Source organism: Suricata suricatta, chromosome 10 (genome assembly GCF_006229205.1).
Source record: "Suricata suricatta isolate VVHF042 chromosome 10, meerkat_22Aug2017_6uvM2_HiC, whole genome shotgun sequence".
Classification (NCBI taxonomy): domain Eukaryota; kingdom Metazoa; phylum Chordata; class Mammalia; order Carnivora; family Herpestidae; genus Suricata; species Suricata suricatta.
In genome coordinates this window covers 115343504-115368036 of record NC_043709.1, presented here as the reverse complement: position 1 = coordinate 115368036, position 24533 = coordinate 115343504, and the positions used below count along the sequence as shown (strand labels likewise).

General features: G+C 43.8%; 1 protein-coding gene across 1 annotated transcript in view; it reads left to right on the top strand.

Moving 5' to 3' along the window:
* The window catches only part of CUBN (cubilin), a 270536-nt gene extending 250880 nt beyond the window's left edge, over positions 1 to 19656 (top strand). Inside the window, exons 60-66 of the mRNA XM_029955578.1 lie at positions 6454 to 6616; positions 6979 to 7184; positions 10040 to 10187; positions 11263 to 11444; positions 14613 to 14778; positions 16302 to 16537; positions 19172 to 19656. Of these exons, the coding sequence (XP_029811438.1) occupies positions 6454 to 6616; positions 6979 to 7184; positions 10040 to 10187; positions 11263 to 11444; positions 14613 to 14778; positions 16302 to 16537; positions 19172 to 19279 (1209 nt within the window). The 3' untranslated portion in view covers positions 19280 to 19656. The remainder of the gene's footprint in view (positions 1 to 6453; positions 6617 to 6978; positions 7185 to 10039; positions 10188 to 11262; positions 11445 to 14612; positions 14779 to 16301; positions 16538 to 19171) is intronic.
* Positions 19657 to 24533: the final 4877 nt, after the last annotated feature.

Sequence of the window (24533 nt, the reverse complement as noted above, 5' to 3'; positions counted from 1 at the left end):
TTGGGTAAATCCCCAGCAATGCTATTGCTGGGTCATAAGGGAGTTCTATGGATAGTTTTTTGAGGAACCTCCACACTGTTTTCCAGAGCGGCTGCACCAGTTTACATTGCCACCAACAGTGTAAGAGGGTGCCCATCTCTCCACACCCTCTCCAACATCTATAGTCTCTTGCTTTGTTCATTTTAGCCACTCTGACTGGTGTGAGGTGGTATCTCAGTGTGGTTTTGATTTGTGTTTCCCTGGTGATGAGTGATGTTGAGCATCATTTTATGCTCCCCCTCCTTTTTTAAAAAAGAAATTCTGTTCAGGTCCACCCTTGGTTTCCTTCTTGGGAAAGCAATTTCCCTGTACCGGCAGGTTTTCCAGCTTTTACTAAACTGGCAGATCAAAGAACATTCGTTGGAATGTGGAGCCTGGAGGTACCTTTATTCAAGCGACTCTCTGTGATACTGGGGCATTTGATTCCTTGCGGAATGTTCCTTAGATGTTACAATCAAATCACTTTTTAGAAAAGCTAATTTAATTCAATTCTGTAGGTAGATGTGGTGATTCCATCATTCAGTCATAATTATATCCCTACTGCTTTTTTATTTAAAAAAGTTTTTTAATGTTCATTTACTTATTTTTGTTAATTTTATTTATTTTTGTGTGAGCAAGGGAGAGGCAGAGAGTGCGGGAGACACTGAATCTGAAGCAGGCTCCTAGGCTCTGAGCTGTCAGCACAGAGCCCAACGCAAGGTTTGAAGTCATGGACTGCAAGATCATGACCTGAGTCTAAGTCAGACACACAACCAACTGAGTCACCCAGGCATCCTATCACTATTGCTTTTGGAAAGGTTGACTTGGAAGTTATTAAGATAGATGGCAGTAACTGTAGTCGCAACTGTGTGTTTCACTGAATGCGGCTCTTGAAATTAACATCACAGCCATTCCATAAGGAGTCACATGGCATGATGATGTGCTGGGCAGCCCACGCCATGGTTACAGAAGGTTCAAGATAGGGTTCCCCTTGGAGCTGTCAGCAAAGTGTAGGAGACTGACACATAAGCATATAAATTATCATACAATGTGACAAAACCAGTAAATATGAACCACGAACAAAAGTAAAGAAGAAGGTATGATTGACGTCGTTTTGGGGTTTGGGAAAGGCTTCCTCGGTGGGATGGCTGAGCTGATTTTTGGAGGAATATCGCAGAAGAGCACTTCCTTTTGGGGGACTACCAGACAGAAAGAGGGAGGCTTGGACTCGCAGCTCCGGAGGGAGAGCCCAGCTTTCTGCCAGCACCTAGGTCACCTCTCCTGTGGTGAGCAGTGGGAGAAATGGCAGAGGGGGCTCAGGATTGGGACCCTAGCTGACGTTCCTCTGCCAGGAAAGATGGAACTAGTGAAAAGGACATCGCTTCTTCCAAACATTGCCTGGCAGCTTCCCAACCTAATCTGCCCATTTGAGTAGCCAGTACTTTGTAGCGCTTCCTTGACCATCTCCAGTGGAAGTCATGTATGCTATAACCTAGCCATATCCATAGCTTCAGAAACTTCATATAACATACTAAATGCAATGAAAAAGGAGGAATAGAGGGAAAGTATATAAAATAAGGCAGACTTACATATGTAAATGCCGACACAACTACCTTATGTCACGTGATAAAGTCGTCAGATTCTTCTATGTGGGATCATGGCAAATGCAAAAGTATAAATTTAAACTAATATGAGGTAGGGGGGGGTTGTATTTGCAACTTAAATGCCATCAGCATCACCATCGGCAATATGAATTTCCAAGAAAGTGGAAAAACCCAAAAAAAGAGTTCTAAACAAAACAAAGCAGAGTCTGCCTTCCCCTGACAGTGGTAGTTGCATTATGCAGAATGTTTTTGTGTTTATATAGAGAACGGAGCTGGGTGCCGGGGTCACACAATGATGAACAGTTTTATTGCAGAAATGTCTGGCAGGACATTCGAAAGCTATGTGGGAGAGAATCAATCCGCATTTTGCAAAGTTGTCCTGGGGATTGCAGTGTGGGATTCTGCAAGGTGTCTCCTAAGCACTGAATGCCCATCATAGCCCCAAATTATTGCGACGACTCCCAAAACACGACCCTTTTGCAGAGTGCTCTCTGGGAGATGATACAACGCCCACTGGGAACCTCTGCCTTAACCCACTGGCCATAACCATTCAGTCTGTGGTCCATCGGTGTGGGTAGATCTGTACTCTATCAAGGCATCAGGTTCCTATCCTTTTGAGGTAGTACCTACCATTTATTCTTCATTCATTCATTCATTCATTCAACAAATGTTTATTTGAGTACCTACTATATTCCACACACTGCTGTAAGGACTGGAAAAATCACTGTGTAAAAATTAGTAATAATAATAATAATAATATAAAAATTCCTGTATTTGTAGAGCTGGTTCTAATCTCTGCTTCTTTACCTCTTCCTGAGACCCCTGGGACAAATGTAACATTTTTCCCCATAAGGTTTTGCAGTGAATCAGTGTTCAGCCCCAAATCTGAAAAATCCCTCTCTGTTCCCTTCCCATCCTGAATAATGCCCGACGATGTTGTCCGACAGACTCTAACGGAGGTTTCTCAATAAAATCAAAGAATTCATGAAGATACTGTAAGATGGCAATATAGGGATGCTCCAAATAAGACTGTGGGAACCCTCCTGCTGCCAGATTCTCGGGGAAATATTAAAAGATAAAGTCCTAAGAAAGTCAACATCTAAAATTATGAAGATATTACATTTGGAAAGAAGTGAAGTCCTCTCTTGTCCTTCTTGTCTTATTGCCCTTTTGCATTAAAAGTCTACAGAAATTAAAATCTGACGTTTCCTCCCCCACTTTATCCTGCCACTCAGATTACCAGCTGGATAAAGCTCAGGATCCGACGTCGTCGTAGTCAGAGGCTATCTTCCACTAACTTGCGGGAGCACTTCCTTCAGGGTCTTATAGGAGATTCAACTATGCCCCACTATGAGAGTTTTAACAGCTGAGAAAACCCAAAATCCTTCTTTGCACTTAACTACATCCATAAAACTTAGAGCCTAATTCAAGCTCCAGGTCTGTAGGAGTTATGCCAGGGGGCGGGTCCCCTCCCATCCCCAGAATGCAATTTACAGCAGCACGTGATTGTGCAGGCCTTAAGGGCATGGCCCCCAAGGCACCATTTACATCCTAGTCCATGTGATTCCCCTTCTCCAGCATTGCACGGTCCACCTCCTCCAACACACTCCGGAGCTGCCCTGCGGAAGTCCTCCGTGGAGATCTAGCGGCATCTGGGGATGGGGAGCAGATGGAGACAATACTGACTTCGGCTGCACAGGAGTCCAGGAGCCCATGTCAGTTGTCCAGAAGCTACAAGCTGTCTGTTTCAACTCAGTTACAAGAGAAATCTTCCCAGTGGTGGTGACGGCAGCTCAGCGCCAGGCACTGTGCAATTTCCGTCCATCACATTTACTGGGTATCTACTCAGAGCCCAAATCAGATCCTAGAACTCCTGCAGGAGAAGCCCCAAACGCTTTCTCATGAGATGAATGGAACTTCACAGCCGTGTCCCCATGTGCGTGCTCAGTCCCACTGAATGAGTTGTTGAGACACGGCTTGCCTCTCACACCTTCTGTGGCCCTCCACACCATGGTCCGTACAGATGGGGTGCCCTTCCTCTTTAGGGCCTGGAGAGCTCTACCTTTTAACACCAAATGTCTGTCTGAGGTACTTCCTGACCCCACCATCTGGGTTCTCTTATTACATTTATATCCTTTACTGTAGGACTCATTTTTCTTTAGTTTATATATAATTGACACACACACAAATATATATGTATATTTCCTGTATGGATCTGTCTCTCGAATTAGTGAATGTCAGTCAGTATCTTGAATGGATGGAAAGTGCCTTATATGTCCTCATATATACAGGATCTGGCACGGAGACCCGGCACACGGCACACAGAATAAAAATGCTTGCTGGCGCGAATGTGATAATAAAGGTGGAAGCCATTATAATAACATTTTAACTTGTTTACCAGAAAAGGCACATTACCTAAAACCTGGCAAATCCGCTCTTCTCTAAAATGAGAGGGATCAGATTATCCACCTCTTGGGTCTCTTCCATCTCTAAATTTACTAAATTCACATGTAAGGGGGAGAAACAGTGCCACCTAGGGGTAAATTTATTTTCTGTTTATTTTTAAATTCTTTCTATTTTATATATTCCTAGCATTTTAGAATAATGTCAGTGGTCGTGGCTATTCTGAAGTTTATAACACATCACTGTTGTGTTATAAATTCGGTGTTTGGATCTACACACACATACTTGTTTTGGAAATGCTGTGAAGATTATTCAGCTGGAGAAATACGTTTTCTGGTGATATGCTTGAAGGAAATTCAGGCGTCTGCTGTTTGGACAGGTGTCTGTTGAAGGTTCCTTAAGGCTGGGAGTGGTTCTGGCTGCTGGTGACACTGCCGTATATGATCAGTCTTCGCACCCACAGGGCTATGCTCTTATTGGGAGAGAGACCAGGAAAAGTAAATAAGCAACAAATAAGATGCCTGTCAAATAGGAAGATGCTGGGGGCCAGGCCACATCAGATGGGCTGCAGCTCTCTGAGGAGGTGACATTTGAGCTTAGACCATATGACAAGGGGGCGTGCCCCATTCCAGAGCTGAGGAGAGAGAAATTGCTCCCCACAGGAGGAGCATAAAGTGAGGGCCTTACAGAGAGCCTCCTGGCAGGAGGAGGGATGGGAAAAGGGAAGTGGGAGAGGCCCAGGAACAGGCAACAGGTAGGCGCTCGCAGACCCCACAAAGACCGGCTTTCACGTCAGGTGCAGCAAGAAAACACGGGAGCATTTAGAGCTGAGCAGGAGTGTAATCTGGTTTAAGTTTGCAAACACTCAGGCCGTTAGCTCTGCAGACAGTACTGTGGCTGCTCGGTGGAAACGGATCTCTTAGGGAGATGTTACAATAACCAAGGTGGAGGATGAAGATGGTCATAACAGGGAGGAGCCTTTTGGGGTAGATTTTGAAGGTAGAGTGGAAGAGGAAGGTGGGGAGAGAGGAATCAAGGATGACTAAAGTCTTAGGCCTGAGCAGATTAGTGACATCAGAAAGACTTGGGGAGAATAGGTTCGGGAGGGGTGTGTGGTAGGAGAGAGGAACCAAAGCACTGCTCATTTAGGAGACATTTACTGGGTGCCTTTCACGTGCCAGACATTTCTAAGAGATAGGGACAGGGGCGCCTGGGTGGCTCTGTCGGTTAAGTGTCCGACTTCGGCTCAGGTCATGATCTCACAGTCAGTGAGTTTGAGCCCTCTGTCTCCCTATCTCTCTGCCCCTCCCCCACTTGCTTGCTTTCTGTTTCTCTCCCTCTGTCTCTCCCTCTCAAAATAAATAGAATAAACTAGGGACACAGCAGTGCAACAGTGCCCAGAACGGACAGCAACCTGTGCTTTCATGAACCCGCATTGTGTTCAGAGGGGAAGACAATAACATAAGTGACATATGTAGTATGTAAAGATAATGTGTGCTCTAAAGAGAGAATGAAACAGGAAGGGAGAGGGGGAATGTGGGGGGAGTTGACCTTTTAAGCAGGGTGGTCAGGGAAGGTCTTAGTGACGCAGCGATACCCAGGTAAAGACGTGAGGGAAGGAAGGAGAACGACCATATGGGTGTATCAGAGAATGTTCCAGCAGCAGGAACAGCCATGAAGCTGCAGTTTGCGGCAGAGAGAATGGCGTGGGGACAGTCAGGTAGCAGGGGTGGCGTGGAGGGCGGGTTCTCTCAGGCCTTGAAGGCCACCCGATTGGCTTTGGCTTTTATAGTGAATGGCTGGGAAGCGGCTAGGAGGGGTTTTAGCCAGGACCTGGGCTGACTTAACATTTTAACTCTGTCCTCGGGGGTGCCTGGCTGCCTCAGTCAGACTGTTGATCCGTGTGACTCTTGATCTTGGGATTGTGCGTTGGAGCCCCAGAGTGGGTGTAGAGATTATGTGCATGAATAAACACATTTAAAAAAACAGAAATACATACATACATACACAACCAAATCCTCCAGCTCACACACGGAGGACAGGCTAGGGAGGGACAGGAGTGGAAAACCAGAGACCCCCATAGGGAAGCCACAGGGAGAACCCAGGCATGCGATTTCGGGGGCTTGCACCAGAGTGCAAGTGAGAGCCACACAGGGCCAGACAGCAAGGCCTCTTCTGGCTCTAATGACACCATAGTTTTAAATCACGTGTTACTTCTGCAGTGAGAAAAGATTTCTAGGCATCGTACAAGGTTTTTACTGAAGATCGTTATAGTAGCATTGATTCATTAGCAACTGTTCTTAAGCTCTAACAACATCAAGGGGAAGATTCTTAATCATGACCTGGTGTGACTCCACATGCATTTTAGGGTAAAATATGCAATTTCTTTGGGAGTAATGGATACCTAATGAGCTATTTTTCTCTTCAGTTGTATGATGGGGACAGTGAAAATGCCAACTTGGCTGGAACGTTTTGTGGCTCCACGGTCCCGGCTCCCTTTATCTCTTCTGGCAACTTCCTGACGGTTCATTTCGTCAGCGACCTAACGTTAGAAAGAGAAGGATTTAATGCTACGTATACCATTGTGGACAGTGAGTAAATTCAGACATTTTTACATATTACGAAACACATGTATACTTATGCACTAAAAATAATGCCATGCTTGTACCTGAACACAATGTTAATTACCAAACTCAGTGTTAATTACTAAACTCAGTGTTAATTCCTATGTAAGCTCAATGTCAATCACTAAACACCATGGTAATCACTCTGTGTTTAATCGGCCATACACCTTTGGTACAATTCTTAGTCAAGAACATCCTACCTTCTTTATAGAATGATGTGAATGTAGCTCTTTGCTCTGGAAGGGTAAGGAAGAGTGAATTTTAAGTATTGTGTGAGTGAGGAGACATGAGTAAAATCTGTCTTATGAGTTGTTCTTTTTTTTTCCCAGTGCCTTGTGGTGGAACATATAACGCGACTTGGACCCCCCAAAGTGTTTCATCACCCAATTCGTCCAACCCAGAAATCCCATTTTCCACGTGTACTTGGGTCCTCGAAGCCCCTCCACACCATCAGGTCAAGATCACTGTGTGGGCGTTGCAGCTGCCCCCACAAGACTGTGACCAGAACTACTTAGAGTTTCGGGACTCCCCTGAGGTAATAATGATATGATATGGGACAGTGACATCTAGTGGTCGTTTCTTCAGGATTTAAAAACACTTGAAGTGAGGGCATAATTAAATACCTCACCAGACTCACCTTCCGCGTAACCTGTCTTTCAGTCATATACAAACTCCTTTCTTTAGGTGTTAAGAAACTTGCCCTTGGTCTTGTAGGTGAGGAGCTCTCAAACTGCCAAGTGCATAGGAAACATCCGAGTGTCTGGATGGGCCCCCCACCCCCGCTCAGATACTGATTTCCCCCCAGAGTGCCCATGAACCTAAATTTTGGATGAGCATCCTCAATATTCTGCTACTAGTGCTCCGAGGACTATGCTCAGAGAAACACTTGTGGGATCTGTGTGTATGACAAACTGAAGGGTTCCGGCGGAACACAGGGAAATCAGTTACCAGGCCATTTGGCACCAGTCCATTGGGACTATATTCATGGTAATATAAGAGAGGGGAAAAAAAGAAAAAGCTATTTTAGTTAGAGAGAGAGAGGATTGCCCATGGGCTAAGACTTTGGGAAGACGGTTGGACATACATGCGTCAGTATTAACAGAAGGCCTGAAGATTTGTGTGTCATCATCATGTGGATCAGTAGCTAAAATAATGCAGGTAGTGAGATTAGTCAGGGAGCATCTGTGAAGTGAGAGGGCATGACCAGATTCCTGGGAACCCCCCCCCCCGAAATACCTGGATTGCCTGTCAGCAGTTTGAGGAGCAATTAATCCACCCTGGTTCATCCCCAGAGTGTCATAGTCAACCCCTCCCCTCCCCCCAACGGCTGGTGATCTCAGAGAATCCAGCCTACCACTTCTTGAGTCTTCAGGGTCCTCCTCACTATAAATCCAGGGCCCCCCTAGTTTACATATGGATCTTGGTGGAAATAGAAACCTCCAGTTTGGCCGACTCCAACGGGAGAGATCTGAGAAGAGCTGGTTTCCGAGCAGATACCGTACTTGTGGAATTTTTAGAAAGCAGACACTGAGACACATCCTTGGCTCCCTCCATGGTCAACGTTCAAGGTTATCACCACTCCGATGGTACTGGTTTGAGAACAAGATTCCCACTCCCTGGTGGTACCCTTCCTGGAGGGTCTTACAGCCAAGCGGAACAAGACCCTTTGGTTAAAGCTCTTTCGATTTCTTTTCAATTTGAAGCTGAGACAACGGGGACCCGAGCAGACCACTACCTGGTGCAGAAAGGCTACTTAGAAGGCCCAAGTCATTCTGGATCATAACAGCTGCTGGGCTGGCTTCAAATACGACCCAGTATTTGTCATGAACGCATGATGTCCTTTGAATGGATGAATAAAGGAAAGAACAAAGGGTTTCAGCATGGGTAGACTGGGAGGAAAGATAGGAAACTGCCTGATAACTAGGAGAAGCTGGAACTCTCACGGTGCTGAGAGTAGGAAGAGAAGACATAGTGGGACATTCACACGAGAAGCGTGTGGTGGAGACGCCACAGATGGCGACAGCTGGCTCTGGCAGAGGCCACCGTGGAGACAGGGAGATGAGGCGCTGGTATGGAGGAATGCAGGTTAGGGTGTTCCATGGATCGTCTGTAAAATCACTGAAACCTCCTTGAGTTGAGAAAGGAAGAGGGCCGCAGAGGACGGCCGAGAGCTGAGATACCCCAAGTCTCTAATGATGGAAAAGTCACCAGAGGGGAGGTGGCAATGGTAAGGGGGGGCAGAAGAGCCTTTGGGCGGATGTGGAGACCCTCAGAGGAGAGCTGGCTTTGGTGATGATGGTTGCAGCCTGGAGAGGTCCCCCCACCACTCTCCCAACCACCCCCCACTAGCCCTACTCAAGGCATTGTGGAGGATGGGAAAAGAATGCCCCCCTGCAGTCTCCTGGTGGAGGCTTGGAGACCCACGCTTCGCTCAAGGCCACAAAGAGGAAAGGCTGTGGATGTATACGGGGGCGGCCAGCACTGCAGTGGGTGTTCAGAGGAGGCAGTGGGCAAGGGTAAGGAAGGAAGGACCAGCAGCAGGGGACAGAAACATACATCAGTAACAGGAGCTTGTGAGCAGGGGTGGGAAGCAAGCCCGTCAGTAGGCACCCAAAAGTGAGAGGCAGCAAATGTTTTAACTTTGGTGCTGGTGCCAGTGGCTTTTACAGAAGGATGGGTAGGCGCTGGACCAAGTCACTTTACTATCTGGAGAGGTGAGGAGGGCTGCTCTGATGTTACAGAGGGGAAACAGGGCCTTCACTGTGGGCAGGGGCTGCCTCCTGGGATTCACAGTGTTGCCAGGATGAGCTCAGGGGTGGTGAGCTGGGAGCGAAGGGGAGGAGTGCTGGCTTGGTCTTTTTTTTTTTTTGTTTTTTTGAGGGAGAGAGAGCAGGGGAGAGGCAGAGAGAGAGAGGGAGACAGAGAATCCGAAGCAGGCTCTAAGCTCTGAGCCTGACGCAGGGCTTGAACCCACGAACCATGAGATCATGACCCCAGAGGAAGTCAGATGCTTAATGACTAAGCCCCCGGGGCACCCCTAGGTTGGTCTTATGGAGTTCAGGACTCCGGGACAAGCCCAGGAGAACTTTTGGGCTCAGTCAGCCTGGATGTGCACAGAGCAACAGCACGGGCCTGTGGGCAAAAGGGTCTGGTCCTCAGACAGCGTCTGTCTCCTGGTTTCAGCAGCACCTTGGCCTCGCCCTCCCCCCCCCCCGGGGGAGCGTGGGACATTTGTGGATTCCAAGACCAGGGTGAGCCTGATTCGAACACGGCAACTAGTGTCTGTCGCTGACTATTGAAGCCACACTGTCATGTGCAGTTCGGTTTCCACTAAGGTCTATTCTGTTTTGAAACTCAGTCGAGTGTGATTCGGCTTTTATTTCATTTCAGAGTGATGGAAATCCAGGAATTCAGTTCTGCGGCAGAAATGCTTCGGCTGCGCCGACGTTCTATTCTTCTACGAGCACGGCGATTGTCGTTTTCAAATCTGAAGTTTTCGACAGAAACTCTAGAGTGGGTTTTACGTATCAGATTGCAGGTGAGCCCCTCACCTCCATCTGTTACTCCGAAAACCTGCTGCCATCCCCATTCCTGCTAGAGTGGGCTCCGGTGAGTAAATCTGGGTCTGTTACCGTAAGCCACGTCCACAACGAGGTAAGAAATTTTAACCAGAAGCCAGGCCCGCTTTAGCAGATGATGCAAGCTGGTTTCTCAGGAGGTAAAGTGAAAATAATACTAATTAAAATATGTAGAATGCCAGCATCGTCTTCAAAGTTCGGGTAGTTAATTTAAATGTATAGCAGTAATCTTATTAATTATCCACTTGGCCACAACTAGAAATCTTAGGAAATTATTTTGTAAAAAAACAAAAACAAAACCAAGAAATCTTGAAAGAGCTATTTGATTATAGTGACAACTAAATTTATTTCCAGGGAAAATTGTTTGATGTTCATTTCAAGCTTGAACAAAACTAAAACTGCCTTTGGTTGAAACAAACATAAGGGGGGGGGCACCTGGGTGGCTCCGTCAGTTTAGTGTCTGACCCTTGATCTCAGCTCAAGTCTTGGTCTCAGGGTCATGAGTTCAAGGCTCATGTTGGGCTCCAAACTGGGTGGGAACCTACCTTAAAACAAACAAACAAAAAACAAATAGAAATGTTTTTGGTGGTTTTACCCAAAATGATAAGGATGGACCATTTACCGATGTTATCAGAATGAGTAACTCATCAAAGGATATAAATAAAAATCTTCATACAAAAGTCAGTTATAGCTGCAGAGTCTTTGTGCCCCAAAACGTCTAAATGTCAACCAACCCCACTTAAATGTGATCAGAAAAGTACAGAGAATGCTAGAAAACTCATCTTCAAAGGAGAATGCTCATATTTCACATTTCTATGCGGCATTTTACGTTAACAAGACACCGCACTGCATTTGCTCAATATGCCATTACCTCGCTTCCTGTGACCCCAGTTATCCCAAAGGTAAGTGAGAGAGTTGAATTAGCTTTTTCTCTAAAGCGTGTTCAAATTTAATAATCTTGAATTCTTTCTGTCAGGTTGAAAGAACATTAAAAATTGGGATGCCTACATTAATTGTGATTTTTTTCCCTCTAAGGTTGCAACAGAGAATATAAGAAGGCATTTGGCTCTCTTAAGAGTCCTGGATGGCCAGATAGTTACGACAATAACGTGGATTGCACTGTTGTTCTCAAAGCCCCACAGAACTACACCATCTCCCTCTTCTTTCACTCCTTTGGCATCGAAGACTCAAGCGAATGCACACACGATTTCTTGGAGGTAACATACATTTCGATTGCATCTAAATGAACTATTTAAAAGATGGGTCACTGAAGACTTTTCACCTCTTTCTCTGCTACTTCTAATTATGGATTCCTTCCTTGTTCATGATTCTTTCATGATTCTTTCATTCCGTAAATACTTACCAAGCATCTTCTAGGTACAGGCACCAGAAATCCAATAGGGAACAAGACATAGTTAGGGACCCTGAGGCTCACACCCCTGGGAAAGACAGATAGGAAGGAGTCAAATCCCTCAGAGCTTGGAAAGGACTAACAGAATCAGCATGGTCAGCACACCTAATGCACTTTGGGGAAGAGAAGCTTCCAGGAGATGACATGTGGGTTTAAGGAGAACCATTGAGGACCTGGAGGGAGCAGAACTATGCTTCTGGGTGCTTGAATCTTTGTGATTCCTCAGCGGACGATGTCCTCTGAGTCCTTTCTGCCTGCTGCTGCCTACCCTCAGTGAGAAGAGCTATTGCATTGTTGTCCACAGGAAGATGTTCTAAATGAGCCCGTAACTAGCACAGATGGCGTGTGGGGCGCGGTGCCTGTATTTTACCGTGAAAACCCCAGAGCTCACATGGGTGTTCTTTGCAAACTCTTTTGGAAGTGCATTCATTCCTAGGGAGCAAATCGCAGAAAAACCTGAGACTCATATATGCAAAATGCTGGATTCCTCTGTGAATTGAATTTGAATCTAAACCCTACCTGCAGTTGCTAAAATGGGCTTTGTTTCCTGTGAACAGGAGTCTCCTGTAAGGTTTCCAGACAGTGTGTTTGCTCTTCTCCATCTGTTAAGGAGTTTTATGATGCTGGGAAGCTCTCCCTTATAGAATAAATCTAAATATTATTTTTTTCTTTGAAAGAGTTGTAGTGGAGGGGTGGAGTTTCAGAGCAGGAGCAGGGGAGAGGGGCATAGGGAGAGAGAGAACATTAAGCAGCTTCCACGCTCAGTGTGGAGCCCGACACAGGGCTCGACCCCACTATCCTGGGATCGTGACCTGAGCAGAAATCAAACATTGGACGCTCAACTAACTGAGCCCCATAGGCGTCCCCTGCTAATGAATATTGTTAATCTATCGTGTAGCCGTGTACTTGAAGGAAGCCTGGGCCGTTATCATGGCCCATATACTTGTCATGGTAGGAAAGGGAAAGGAGGTGGATGCAGCAGGGAGGAAATGAGGGAAACACAGTATTGTTTGTGTCAGTCAGGGCATTAAACTCAGATCGGTGTGCCTCCCCCACTTCTGTGAAGTGTGAAGCGGAAGCCAGAGGAGGGGATACAGAGAAAGGACAGAATAACCCCGTCAGTCCAGAGTCACAGTGCAGCTACCCTCGGTCCACCTCAAGCCTGAGCTGACCGTTAGTGACTGGAGTTAACAGCCGCCATTTTCCTCTGGATGCTGGCTACCTCTCCAGCCCTGGATGCAGGAACTATGCCTCCTGGCTGCCCTTCCTCTTCCACAGAAGTCGGTTTAAGACTTCCTGTCCAGTAAGCAAAGGCAGCAAACTGTGAAGTGGTGCCATGTCTGGTTTTTGATGGGGAGACTATAGCGAGGTTTATTGGCAGCCTACCAGCCAACTGCACCATCCCGCTGACGTTAGCCATGGCGGGAACAGAGATTTCCTGGTGAAGGTTCTCACCAGGTTACTACCACACAAAAGCCAAGCTCTGGGTCACATTTGGAAGCTGCATTTGTTTTGGGTGCCTTCCCCCCCGTTTTCAGGGTCCTCTGCAGGTTCAGGGGTGTCTATTGCTCTCATTGTCCCATTCCTCCTAGAGAGAAATGAATAGGACGCCAATGGGACTTGAGATCCTACTTAGCCTCTCAGAGCAGAGTGTTCTCAGGCAGGGCCCAGAGGAAAGAGACCCAAAGGTAAGAAGAGAGCAGTAGGGGCGCCTGGGTGGCTCCGTTGGTTGGGTGTTTGACTTCAGCTCAGGTCATGATCTCATGGTTCCTGAGTTTGAACCCTGCATTGGGCTCTCCACTCTCAGTGCAGAGCCCACTTTGGATCTTCGGTCTCCCTCTCTTTCTCGGCCCCTCTCCCTCTCTCTGCTCTCTCTCAAAAATAAATAAACATAGAAAAAAAAAAAAGAATAGAGCGGAGGCAGATCCGGCCCTCCAGCCTTCTTGAATATCGCAGCCCTCTCTGTCGGCGGGTAGGTCACTGGCTATGCCAACTACGGCAAAGCCACTTAGCCGCATAATCCAAAAAGCACCAAAAAGGCACTGTTTTCTCCACTGGCTACTACAGAGACCTAAAAAGAATGTTGCTCTAGATCAACACCAAGACTAACCATTGGGCCTCTGAAGAAGCTCTGACTTCAGACAGCCAGACATGCACCAAATGTTGAACTATGAAATTATAAAGGAAATGGAGGAGCTTCCAAGAATTTGAATACATATGTCCATAAACTCACCACTCGGACATGTCGAGCTGGTTCCGGGTCTCCATTGCCTGGGTCACATCTCCTCACTCTTCCTCAGGAGTCCTTCTCGGAGTAGGGTGGCTGTGAATACGCAGAAGGAGCCCCAGGGACAGAAGGTGGTGGCGTTCACTGTGGACACTCACACACTGACCCATTTCCATTTTTTATACGCCTCTACTCCAAGCAGTGAATCTAAAAAAAAAAAAAAAAAATTCTATCCAGCTTCAGAATGTGCTTTTAAAATTCCCTAACAGTCAGACTTTATAGATTTATTGAGTTGTGCCCTTTTCCCATACAGAAATTTCTCTGGTTTTGAACTTTATTATGCGTTCTACATTGATTTTATTTTCATAGCCCCCCTTCATAGCCAAGCAATTTTCAAAGGGGAAAAAAAACCCCCATACACACCGTATAATGAATAAAGTATAATAGAAGCAACTGGAAACAGAGCAGGCACTATCCCCCTCCAATCTTTTGGAAATTTCACAGATATTGCTGAGTTCAAATGCAAATGGTTTTTGATCTACAAATTGGATGTTTCTCTCTTTTGCAAGAGAACATGACTTCAGGGTGTATGTTCAGAAAACTTAATTCTTAAGTACATAAAAAGACAACGGTTTTCCCAAAGAGGTTGTCCTTCACATGGTCTCGGGTCTCAGTGGATGGCAATGAAAAATCAGAGAAGAAAGAAAAATATGCTTAAGTGTTATAATTAGTGGCTCATGTTTCAAGGTAAGAAACGGACATGATAGCAGTTCACCCTTATTGGGCACGTTCTGTGGAACCCTGCTGCCAAATCCCATCTTCTCCCAAAGCAACGAACTCTACCTACGGTTTAAGAGCGATGAGGCAGCTTCCGGCCTTGGGTATGAAATTGTCTGGACCTCATCACCCTCCGGTAAGTCACTTGCACTTCGTAAGGGAAATCGATGTACGTGAGAAAAACCAAAGGGGTGGGAGGGGTCTCATGAGAAAGGATAACTAAAAGTGACCTTATCTCTTAGTCATCCGTACACCTTATTGTTTTCCAATAAATATAGAGGTTTTTTTAACAATGTGAGTACTTTTTAATGCTACTGTCACTCATGATTTCTACATATTACATGTTTCTCATAATATGAAGAAACAGAAAAAGTGTATATGTATATACATGAATATACATACATAAAAAGCATAGATATACAGATTTTTAAATTCCTTTATAAAGTCTGATTTTGCCATATTTTTAACTCTTGATTTGATCACCAAGGTAGTTCTCTGAGAATTAAAAAAATGTGGAAAAAAAAAATGTGTACCAAAAGCCAAATGACTTACACAGACTTGGGTATAAATAAGCATCTGTGACGTTGATGTGCCTGTCATTTTTCGGCTGGCCCAGGGGTTACTTGCATTTTTTCAGGGCAGTTAAGTACCTTCTCGCATGTGTGGCTTGTTGTTTATCAAATAACTGAAGGAATTTAAGTCACGTCCATATATTTAACTCAAGAGAAGAGGACTATCTTTACGAGACGTCCTGCTTAGGTATTTCAAAATATTTAAAAACCTTCCAAGTGAGAATGATAAAAATGACTTAAATATACTGAAAGACAAGAAATAACTTAAATCGTGGCAGCTGACAATGCTTACAGATGATCTCCGATGCCTTAATTTTGCAGAGGAGGGAATAAAACCCGAGGTTAATGAGTTTTCCAGAATGCACAGCGAGACGGTGGCAAAAGCAAGACCAGACCTTCAGGGGTCAGACACTCGGCCCAGTGCTGGTTAATCCCACCATGAGGTTCCCTTCCGTTCAGCAGGCTATCTGGGCCCCCAGGATATCTGGTCTAAATAATGACGGCATTTGCAGATTAACACTAATACTTACAGGGCTCTGATTGTGAGCATGTCAATCTTGGTACTGTCAGTTATAAGCCTGAGAGAGCCATTTTACAATTAAATAATTAATGTCAAGACCTACAAGGGGACAGTCTTTGGGATTAGCCCTAGGATTCCACTTTTAATTTTTACTTCACTCCCGTCACTATCAACTTGCTGCCTATGGAGAGTTCTACACCATCAAAAGTACACAACTTTAATTACTCTCTCCTACAGCTACTTTATCAAGTTCTTTGTTTTCCCAGCCCACTGGTTTCCCATTTTCTCCCAACCCAGGGTCCAAAGAAAGCTTTTGGAGGAAGTGGTCCTAAGCTCATGATACACAGGGAAGAGAATGTCTGGTTGGGGGGGTGGGGGCGGGTGGAGTGAGGTGGTGGTGAGGCAGTGGAAGGGATGTAGCCCACAGAAGGAGCTGGAAAGGGCTTTCTTCCTCCTCTATTCTTGCAGAGACTCAGCACCTTGAGAAAATAGCCGCCGTCTTCCTGCCTCAGGGAGGAATGGTTTCCACTTTGTTGAATCTAACGTCCTGTGTTGGTTTTCTCTCAGGCTGTGGTGGAACTCTTTACGGAGACAGCGGCTCCTTCACCAGCCCTGGCTACCCGGGCACTTACCCAAACAACACTCACTGTGAATGGACCATCATCGCTCCTTCTGGCAGACCTGTCATGGTCAACTTTTACTTTGTCAGCATTGATGATCCCGGAGACTGTGTCCAGAACTATCTCATACTCTACAATGGACCAGATGCTAATTCTCCATCCTCTGGACCATATTGTGGGACAGTGAGTAAAACAAACATTTAAAAATTCCCATTTATTATTTTTAAATAATAACTTAGTGTACCCATTTAAAAGCAGACACATGCAAAGTACAAAGCACGCAAGTCTTTTGCAAATTTCAGCAGTTTCCGGAGTTTCCTTCTATTTGGGGAGCACGAGTGCCACCTAGTGGACACTGCATTGAATTGATAATAATACTTCCCAGACTCCACTGCATCAGAATCGCTTTGTGCAGCTCCGTAGGGGTCCAGACTTACCTTGGATGGCCCGCTCCCATTCACTGAATCAGAATCTCTAGGACAGGAGCTGTTGTATGTTGTTTTTTAAAAGCTCCGTACGTGATTTCCATGCACTGCCCAGGGTTGAATACCCATATTGTTTTCTCCATGAATACAATTACGGACAATTTGGATACCTAGCTCCATTTCATCTACTTCTTGATGAAAATCGCAGGAATTCTTTGAAGAAATAAACGGGGACATTGAAAATGGGTCTAGTGACTAGTATTTGTACCTGTAACATCCTGATGATCCTGGTCTTCCCTAAACATCAAGACAGGATTCTGACAGGGACTCAGTATTGCTTGCATCTGTTCTCACCATCTTCTCATTTTATGTGAGAGTAGATAAAGAGCTTTCCAGTAAGGGAAATCTGACCACGGGAGAGAGACTATCTGTTTCTTACTGTTCTGCTCTTTACTTAGTAATTGGACAGGGAACCGCAGCAGCTAGAAATCTAAACTACAGCAGCTAGAAATCTACATCTGGTTTTGCTAAATTGAGAAGAAATTGGTACATAACATTTGCTTCAGGTGTACAAAATGAATTCTTTTTTTGTGATGAGAATTCTTAACATCTACTCTCTCAGCAACTTTCGAACATACGCTACAGTGTTACTACGTACCATCTCTGTGACATACATCCCAGGGCTTACTTAAGCCTAAGAGTTTGTAACTTTCAAAAGCTTTTATCTATGTCACCAATCTCCCGCTTCCCACTAGCACCCACCAATTTGTCCTCTGTATCTGAGAGTTTGGTTTTTTGTTTTCATTTCTTTTTGTTTTGCTTTTTAGATTCCACAAACAAGTGAGATCGGGTAGTATTTGCCTTTCTCTAACTTATTTCATTTAGTATAATGACCTCAGGCACCTTCCATGTTGTCACAAACAGCAGGATTCCCTTCAGTTTGTGGCTGGATAATCCTCCATTATCATTATATTATAAATATATAAATATATAATATTATCAATAAATATACTTATACATTTGTCCATTGGTGGACTCTTAAATTGCTTCCACATCTTGGCTATCATAGATAATGCTGCAGAACATAGGGGTACAGATAATTTATCAAGTTGGATAAATTCCCAGAAGTAGAATTGCTGGGTCCCATAGTCGTCCTGTTTTTAATTTTCTGAGGAATCTCCATAGTGTCTTCTACAGTGGCCGTACCAATTTTCTCCACATCCTGGCCAACACTTGTTATTTCTTGTATTTTTTATAATAGGCATTCTAACAGATATGAAAGGATATCTTATTGTGCTTTTGATTTGCATTTTCTGATGATTCCTGATTTTGAGCATCTTTTCATGTACTTGTTGGCCATCTGTATGTCTTCTTTGGAAAAATGACCATTCAGGTCCTATGCCCATTTTTTAATTGGTTTGTTTGTTTTTGCTTTTGAGTTGTGTGAGTGTTTTTATATATTTTGATTGTGTTTGAGTTCTTTATGTATTTTGGATGTTAACCCCTTATCAGATATATAATTTGCAAATATTTTCTCCCATTCAGTAGATTGCCTTTTTATTTTATTGATGGCTTCCTTTGCAGCGCAGAAGCCTTTTAATTTGATGTAATTCCTCTTGTTTATATTTGCTCTTGTTGCCTTTGTTTTTGGTACCAAATCCACAAAACCATCGCCAAAAACTGATGTCAAAGAGCTTACCACTTATGTGTTCTTCTAGGAGTTTCATGGTTTCAGGTCTTTCACTCACTTGGGGTTGATTTTTATGTGTGGTGTAGTTTTGTTCTAGTGTATGAGGATATCCATTTTTCACAGCGCCATTTATTGAAGGCAGAAAGGATATGAAAATAAACCCTAAAAGGAAATTGTAGATGTTAACAGGGGGTAGTCATACACTTTACTGATATGATTGTTTCCATTGTAAAAATAACTATGTATTTCCATCAGAAAAATTAAAATGTCAGTATGAAGTTGGATTGGAAATTCTACTCTTACAACAATTTTATTGAGATATAAGTCATATAACCATAGAATCCATCTACTTGAAGTGTACATTCAATTGCTTTTAGTAGATTTAGAGTTATATAGCTCCGAGTTGTCACTACAATCAATTTTAGAACATTTCCTTTCCCCCCAAGAAACCCTGTATCCACTCCCAGTTAATCCCCACGTCCCTCCAATCCTCCCCCCCCACCACCAATATTCTTTTGTGAGGTATTTATATTAATTCTCAGCAGAATTCCTTCTAGAAAAATATGCAGGTTTACTTAAGTTCTACAAAGATTCTTTATGTGGTACTTTCTTCCTAGGCTAACATTTCCAGAAAAAAAAATGCTTAAATGTGTGAACCATATAATATGTTAACTTTATTTATTTATTTATTTCCAATTTTAGGACACGGACATAGCCCCCTTCGTGGCCTCCTCACATCGGGTCCTCATAAAATTTCACGCAGAGTACGCAGTGCGGCCCTCCGCGATCCGGTTAACGTGGGAAAGCTAACTGCATAACACGGGTGTTGCCTCTTCTGCAGGGGCCCTCAGACTTGACATTGGACACGAGTCTGCCAGCCTGACGCGGGGTTCTTCCTGTGCCGCTGGGAGTAGTCTGAACTTTTTTCCCCCCGAGCTCTGCGTGGAATCGATATCTGTACATTCTTTTTTTTGTTTGTTCTAATATAGAACATAGCTTCATTAGCCTTGACTGTCATGTCCCCCTTCTCACACTTTGATCTGGAAAGTTCCTAAAATTCCTTAAAGAGTTGGAAATGATTGTGGCACATGTGATGTAAACTGCCAAAAGTTCATGATATAACAGGAGTATGTTTTTCGCTGTGAATGTCAAATGAGGGGTAATAAACAGTAATGGATTGTACGTGATGAGGCTGCGCTCCTGTGTAACTCATTAACAATTTGCCCTTCGCTAGCAGGTGGAAGTTTCCAAGTTGAATTTTTACATGGGGCTGAAACACACGCGTCCTTCAGGATATGAACTCTGGAGCCAGGTGCCTCTGAACGCTAGGCCTCCTTGTTCAAGCGTCCTTTACTTCGCTAGCTGTCACCTAACATATGCCCCACCATCGTCCATTCCTAGTTTAGCAGCACCGTGTGTAAAGTCATAGCTTAACAATGCTTTTATAAAAAGCTTTCCGCTGCCTTTGACAAAACAAGAGCGGTTGCGTTCAATGTGCTAAATTAAGTCTTCGTAACAACATGGGACAAAGTGAAAGAAAGAAGCTGTGGAATACTCCAGTGCCAGAAAAATTGTTTCTGCACAGAGCACGGAGCCACGTGAATAAAACATTCTCACCGTTGAAATTCCCACTCGCTGGAACTCTGTATTATGAGTCGATACATCTCTTTCACAGATGACTTGCTATAGGCCAGCGCAGTGAATGCACTGAATAGAATCGTTCAATCCACACTGTCCTGATGAGCCCGGGCAATGGACAGACATTCAAGATGAAGCGTTGTAGGGGGAGATACAACATTTTGCCCTTTTACCTGAATATGAATCACAAAGGTACAGAATATGGGAAATTTGACAATAACATGTGAAATGACAGGAATTTTATCTGAAGACAAGATGAACACATGCAGCTGTGAGAGAGTAGAAGGGTTTGATCTCAGGCTGCATCTCTGAGTAGTGGTGTCTACAAGAGTTATTTACCATCAGATACGGTGAAGGGATACTCCTTTCCCAGGAGGCACGTTACAATATCCAGGAGGTGTGTATACCAATTTTAAGAAAGCATAGTCAATCTTATTATGCAATTTTAAATGTTTATTTATTCTTTGAGAGACAGAGCACAAGCAGAGAAGGGGCAGAGAGAGAGGGAGACACAGAATCCGGAGCAGGCTCCAGGCTCTAAGCTGTCGGCACAGAGCCCAACACGGGGCTCGAACCCACAAGCCATGAGATCACGACTTGAACCAAAGTTGAACACTTAACCGACTGAGCCACCCACCCCCGCATTATGTAATTTTAACATAGAAAACTTATAATAGGAAGAAAAATAATGAGTGATTTCTCCCATTCTAGAGATTGTCTTTTCAGTTTATTGACGGTTTGCTGCGCAGAAGCTCTTTGGTTTAACGCAGTCCCACGTTTATTTCAGTTTTTGTTGCCTATGCTCTTGGTGACGTTTTCAGGAAATCATCGCCAAGATTGATGTTAAGGATCTTTGCCCATATGTTTTCTTCTAGCAATTTTACAGTTTCATGTCTTACATTTATTTTTATTTTTTAAATGTTTATTTTGTTTTTCAGAGAGAGAGAGAGAGAGAGAGAGAGAACGAGCAGGGGAAAGGCAGAAAGAAGGTGGGCTCTGCGCTGAGAGCAGGGAGCCCCAAGTGGGGTTCGAGCTCATGAACTATGAGACCATGACCTGAGCCAAAGTTGGGGATGCTTAACCGACTGAACCACCCAGGTGCCCCTCAAGTTTTACATTTAAATCTTTGATCCATTTTGAGTTAATTTTTTGAGTGATGTAAGATAGGGGTCCAGTTTTATTCTTTTGCATGTGGATATCCAGTTTTCCCAGAACTATTATTTTTGAATAAACTGTAATTTCCCAAGCGTGTGTTTTTGGCACCCTTGTCAAAAATCAGTTGCCCATATACATGAAGGCTTATATCTGGGCTCTCTGTTCTGTTCCACTGATCTATGTGCTTATTTTTATGCCAGTACCATCCTATTTTGGTTACTACGGCATTGTAATATAGCTTGAACTCAGGAAGTGTGATGCCTCCACTTTGTTCTTTTTTTAATGTTTATTTATTTTTGAGAGAGAGAAAAAGAGAGACAACGTGTGAGCAGGTGGGGGATGGGGTGATGCAGAGAGAGAGGGAAGCACAGAATCTGAAGCAGGCTCCAGGCTCTGAGCTATCAACATAGAGCCTAGCCTGGGGCTCAGACTTGCAAACTGTGAGATCATGACCTGAGCCAAAGTCAGACGCTTAAACCGACTGAGCCACACAGGCACCTCGTTTTTTTTTTTTTTTAATCAGAATTGTTTTGGCTTTGTAGGCTCTTTCCTGGTTTCAAATTAATTTGGGATTGTTTTTGTATTTTTATGAAAAATGCCTTTAGAATTTTTATTGGGATTGCTTTGAATCTGTAGATTGCTTTGGGTAGTATGGATGTTTGCACAATATTAATTCTTTCAATTCATGAACAAGAGATATCTTTACATTTATTTGTGTCTTTTTCAATCTCTTTATCATTGTCTTACAGTTTTCAGTGTCCAGGTCTTTCACCTCCTTGGTTCAATTTATTTCTAAGGTTTTTTTTAATAGTTTTTGATGCAGTTGTCCTTGGGATTGCTTTTTTCCTCTCTCTTTCAGATAGTTAGTTGTTAGTGAATAGAAATGCAAGTGATTTCCATATGTTGATTTTGCATCTTGCTACTCTACTGAATTCATTTATTAGTTCTAACAATTTATTTTCTTAGTAGAATCTTTAGGGTTTTTTATATGATGTCATCTCTCATTAATAAGATGCATCCAATTTCCTCTGGTTCTGTTTTAATTTAATTCACTTATTTATACTGTTTATTGAACATTTACTATGTGACGTCGACGAAGCACACCAAGGATAAAGTGATGATAAGACAGCCATCCAACGCCATCAGCTGATGTCTTCCTACTTCCAAAACCCCATTACCTGCGTGCATCTTGTCTAGTTCCTGAGTCTGTCCTGAGGCAAAATTCTTAGTTTCCTTATCTGGTGAAATTTATATTAAGCCAGCTTGCCAGATCTAGTGGTAAAACAATAATTTTCTTGCTCCCAAACTACATGATCATGAAGCTCCGTTACTAGTGATCACCCCTGCACGGAGCTAGCAGTCAGCCAGCTCACACCGGTGCAGGCATCTGGTTGTCAAATACTGAGATACCCCCACGTGCTGCTTTCAGGCCATGAGTGGAATCCAAAAAGCTGTAACATAAAATGAATGAGTTTGAGGGGTGGGTGAGGGGAGGTCTTGCCTGGAAGTTAGTGGAACATGATATTCCACGTGGGTCTGAAGGAATACAAACAAGTACAAACGTAAAGAAAGGGAAATTACTACAGTTCACAACTGATCATATCCTGAACTGAGAACGTCTCCTGGTTCCCTTCTGACTCCATCCCATTCCAGATGAGACTGGGAAGTTGAGAGGAGCAGGGCGGGGACAAGAGGCAAACTCCAATACCACCTCGCCCCTCCAGCCTCCCCAGGATCCGGCAAACAAAGGGCCAATGCTTGGCATAGAAGGTGGCTTTAGGGCCCTGTTCTAGCACTACCTGGTGGCCGTTCTGATTTCAGACCTCCTGGTAATACATATCCCTACCTGCTCAGAGTCCGGGAACCCAGGATTGGGGACAGCCAGACTTCCACCTACCACCTGATCTCTCTCCCCTTTGGTTCTCTGTCTCCCTAAACAACCGGACCTTAGCAGGAAGAACAAACCTCATGCATTTTAGTCTTCAAGGGTAAGTCTAGCCATTACTGGCCAGAGTCACCCTTGAGATAGCTCACCAGAGGCCACCACTAGCTCTCTCTGGACCCAGGGGAATACTCTGTCACTCCATTCATTCTTGTGAATCCCTAGGGGATGGTTGGGGCCAGTGACCGTTTGGGGCTAGGAGATGTCATAATTTGCCATAATTTTCTATTACATTTCAACTCCATTTAACAGAAGGAATTTGTTAAAAAATATGCCACACCCTTACCAAGGGAGTACTAACAATATTAATTAAGAATAATTATAACTGGGGTGCCTAGGTGGCACAGTGGGTTGAGCATTTGACTCTTGATTTTGGCTTAGGTCATGACCTCATGGTTCATGGGATTGAATCCCATGTTGGGAGCACGAAGCCTCCTTGGGATTCTCTCTCTCTCTGCCCCTCTTGGCTCCCAGGTGCTTGCTCACTCACTCTCTCTCTCTCCCCCCCAAAATAAGTAAATGAACTTTAAAAAAAAAACACAAAGAATAATTAGAACTAATATCTGTGTAACATTTGCCCTATGCCAGGTGTCATTCTCATACATCACTCATTGAAATAGAACACTAAGAATGATCACTCCCATTTTACAGTTGAGAAAAATAAGGTATGAAGACATATATAAAACTTGATTGACAGAACTATGATTCTAACCTTGACAACCACCCAAGAGTGTGTGCCTCCCATTCAGCCTGAAGGATTAGGTGTGAACTCATTAAATATGAAATGTTATTAAATATTATTATAAACTATTTTCATAGACCTACGAAAGCTATTAAATATGATTGTGATATGACTTAGAAAAAAATTTTAAATTTATAATTGCTGTTAGTTTAGTAAAAAAAAAATAGAGATTATACAACAGCATCAAAAATAATGCTAATGGAAAAATACCTTTTTACCTATTGGGATTACAAATCACCCCATGCCTATCAATTTAAAGAGGAAGTTGTTGGAAGAAAAATGATACAATAACTATTGGATATTTCATGAAAAATTTGCTTTTCAAATTTTAATTTGGTAACTGTAAATTTATATAAGTCTAGAGAATAAAGGTCATTTAAAAATTTATGATATATGCAATAATTTATGGAATTTGCTAGATGTCATAATCTAGCGTGCCTCGTGTGGACTAGGTGTCTTCCATATTTATCTTTGATTGGCATATTCTGTGGGTTGGGGGTGGGGGTAGAACATTTCTCCCAATGGGAAGGAAGTATTGCAGTGTAGACTGTATGTAAGGTGTGGAAGCTTGCATGCAGGACGGTCTA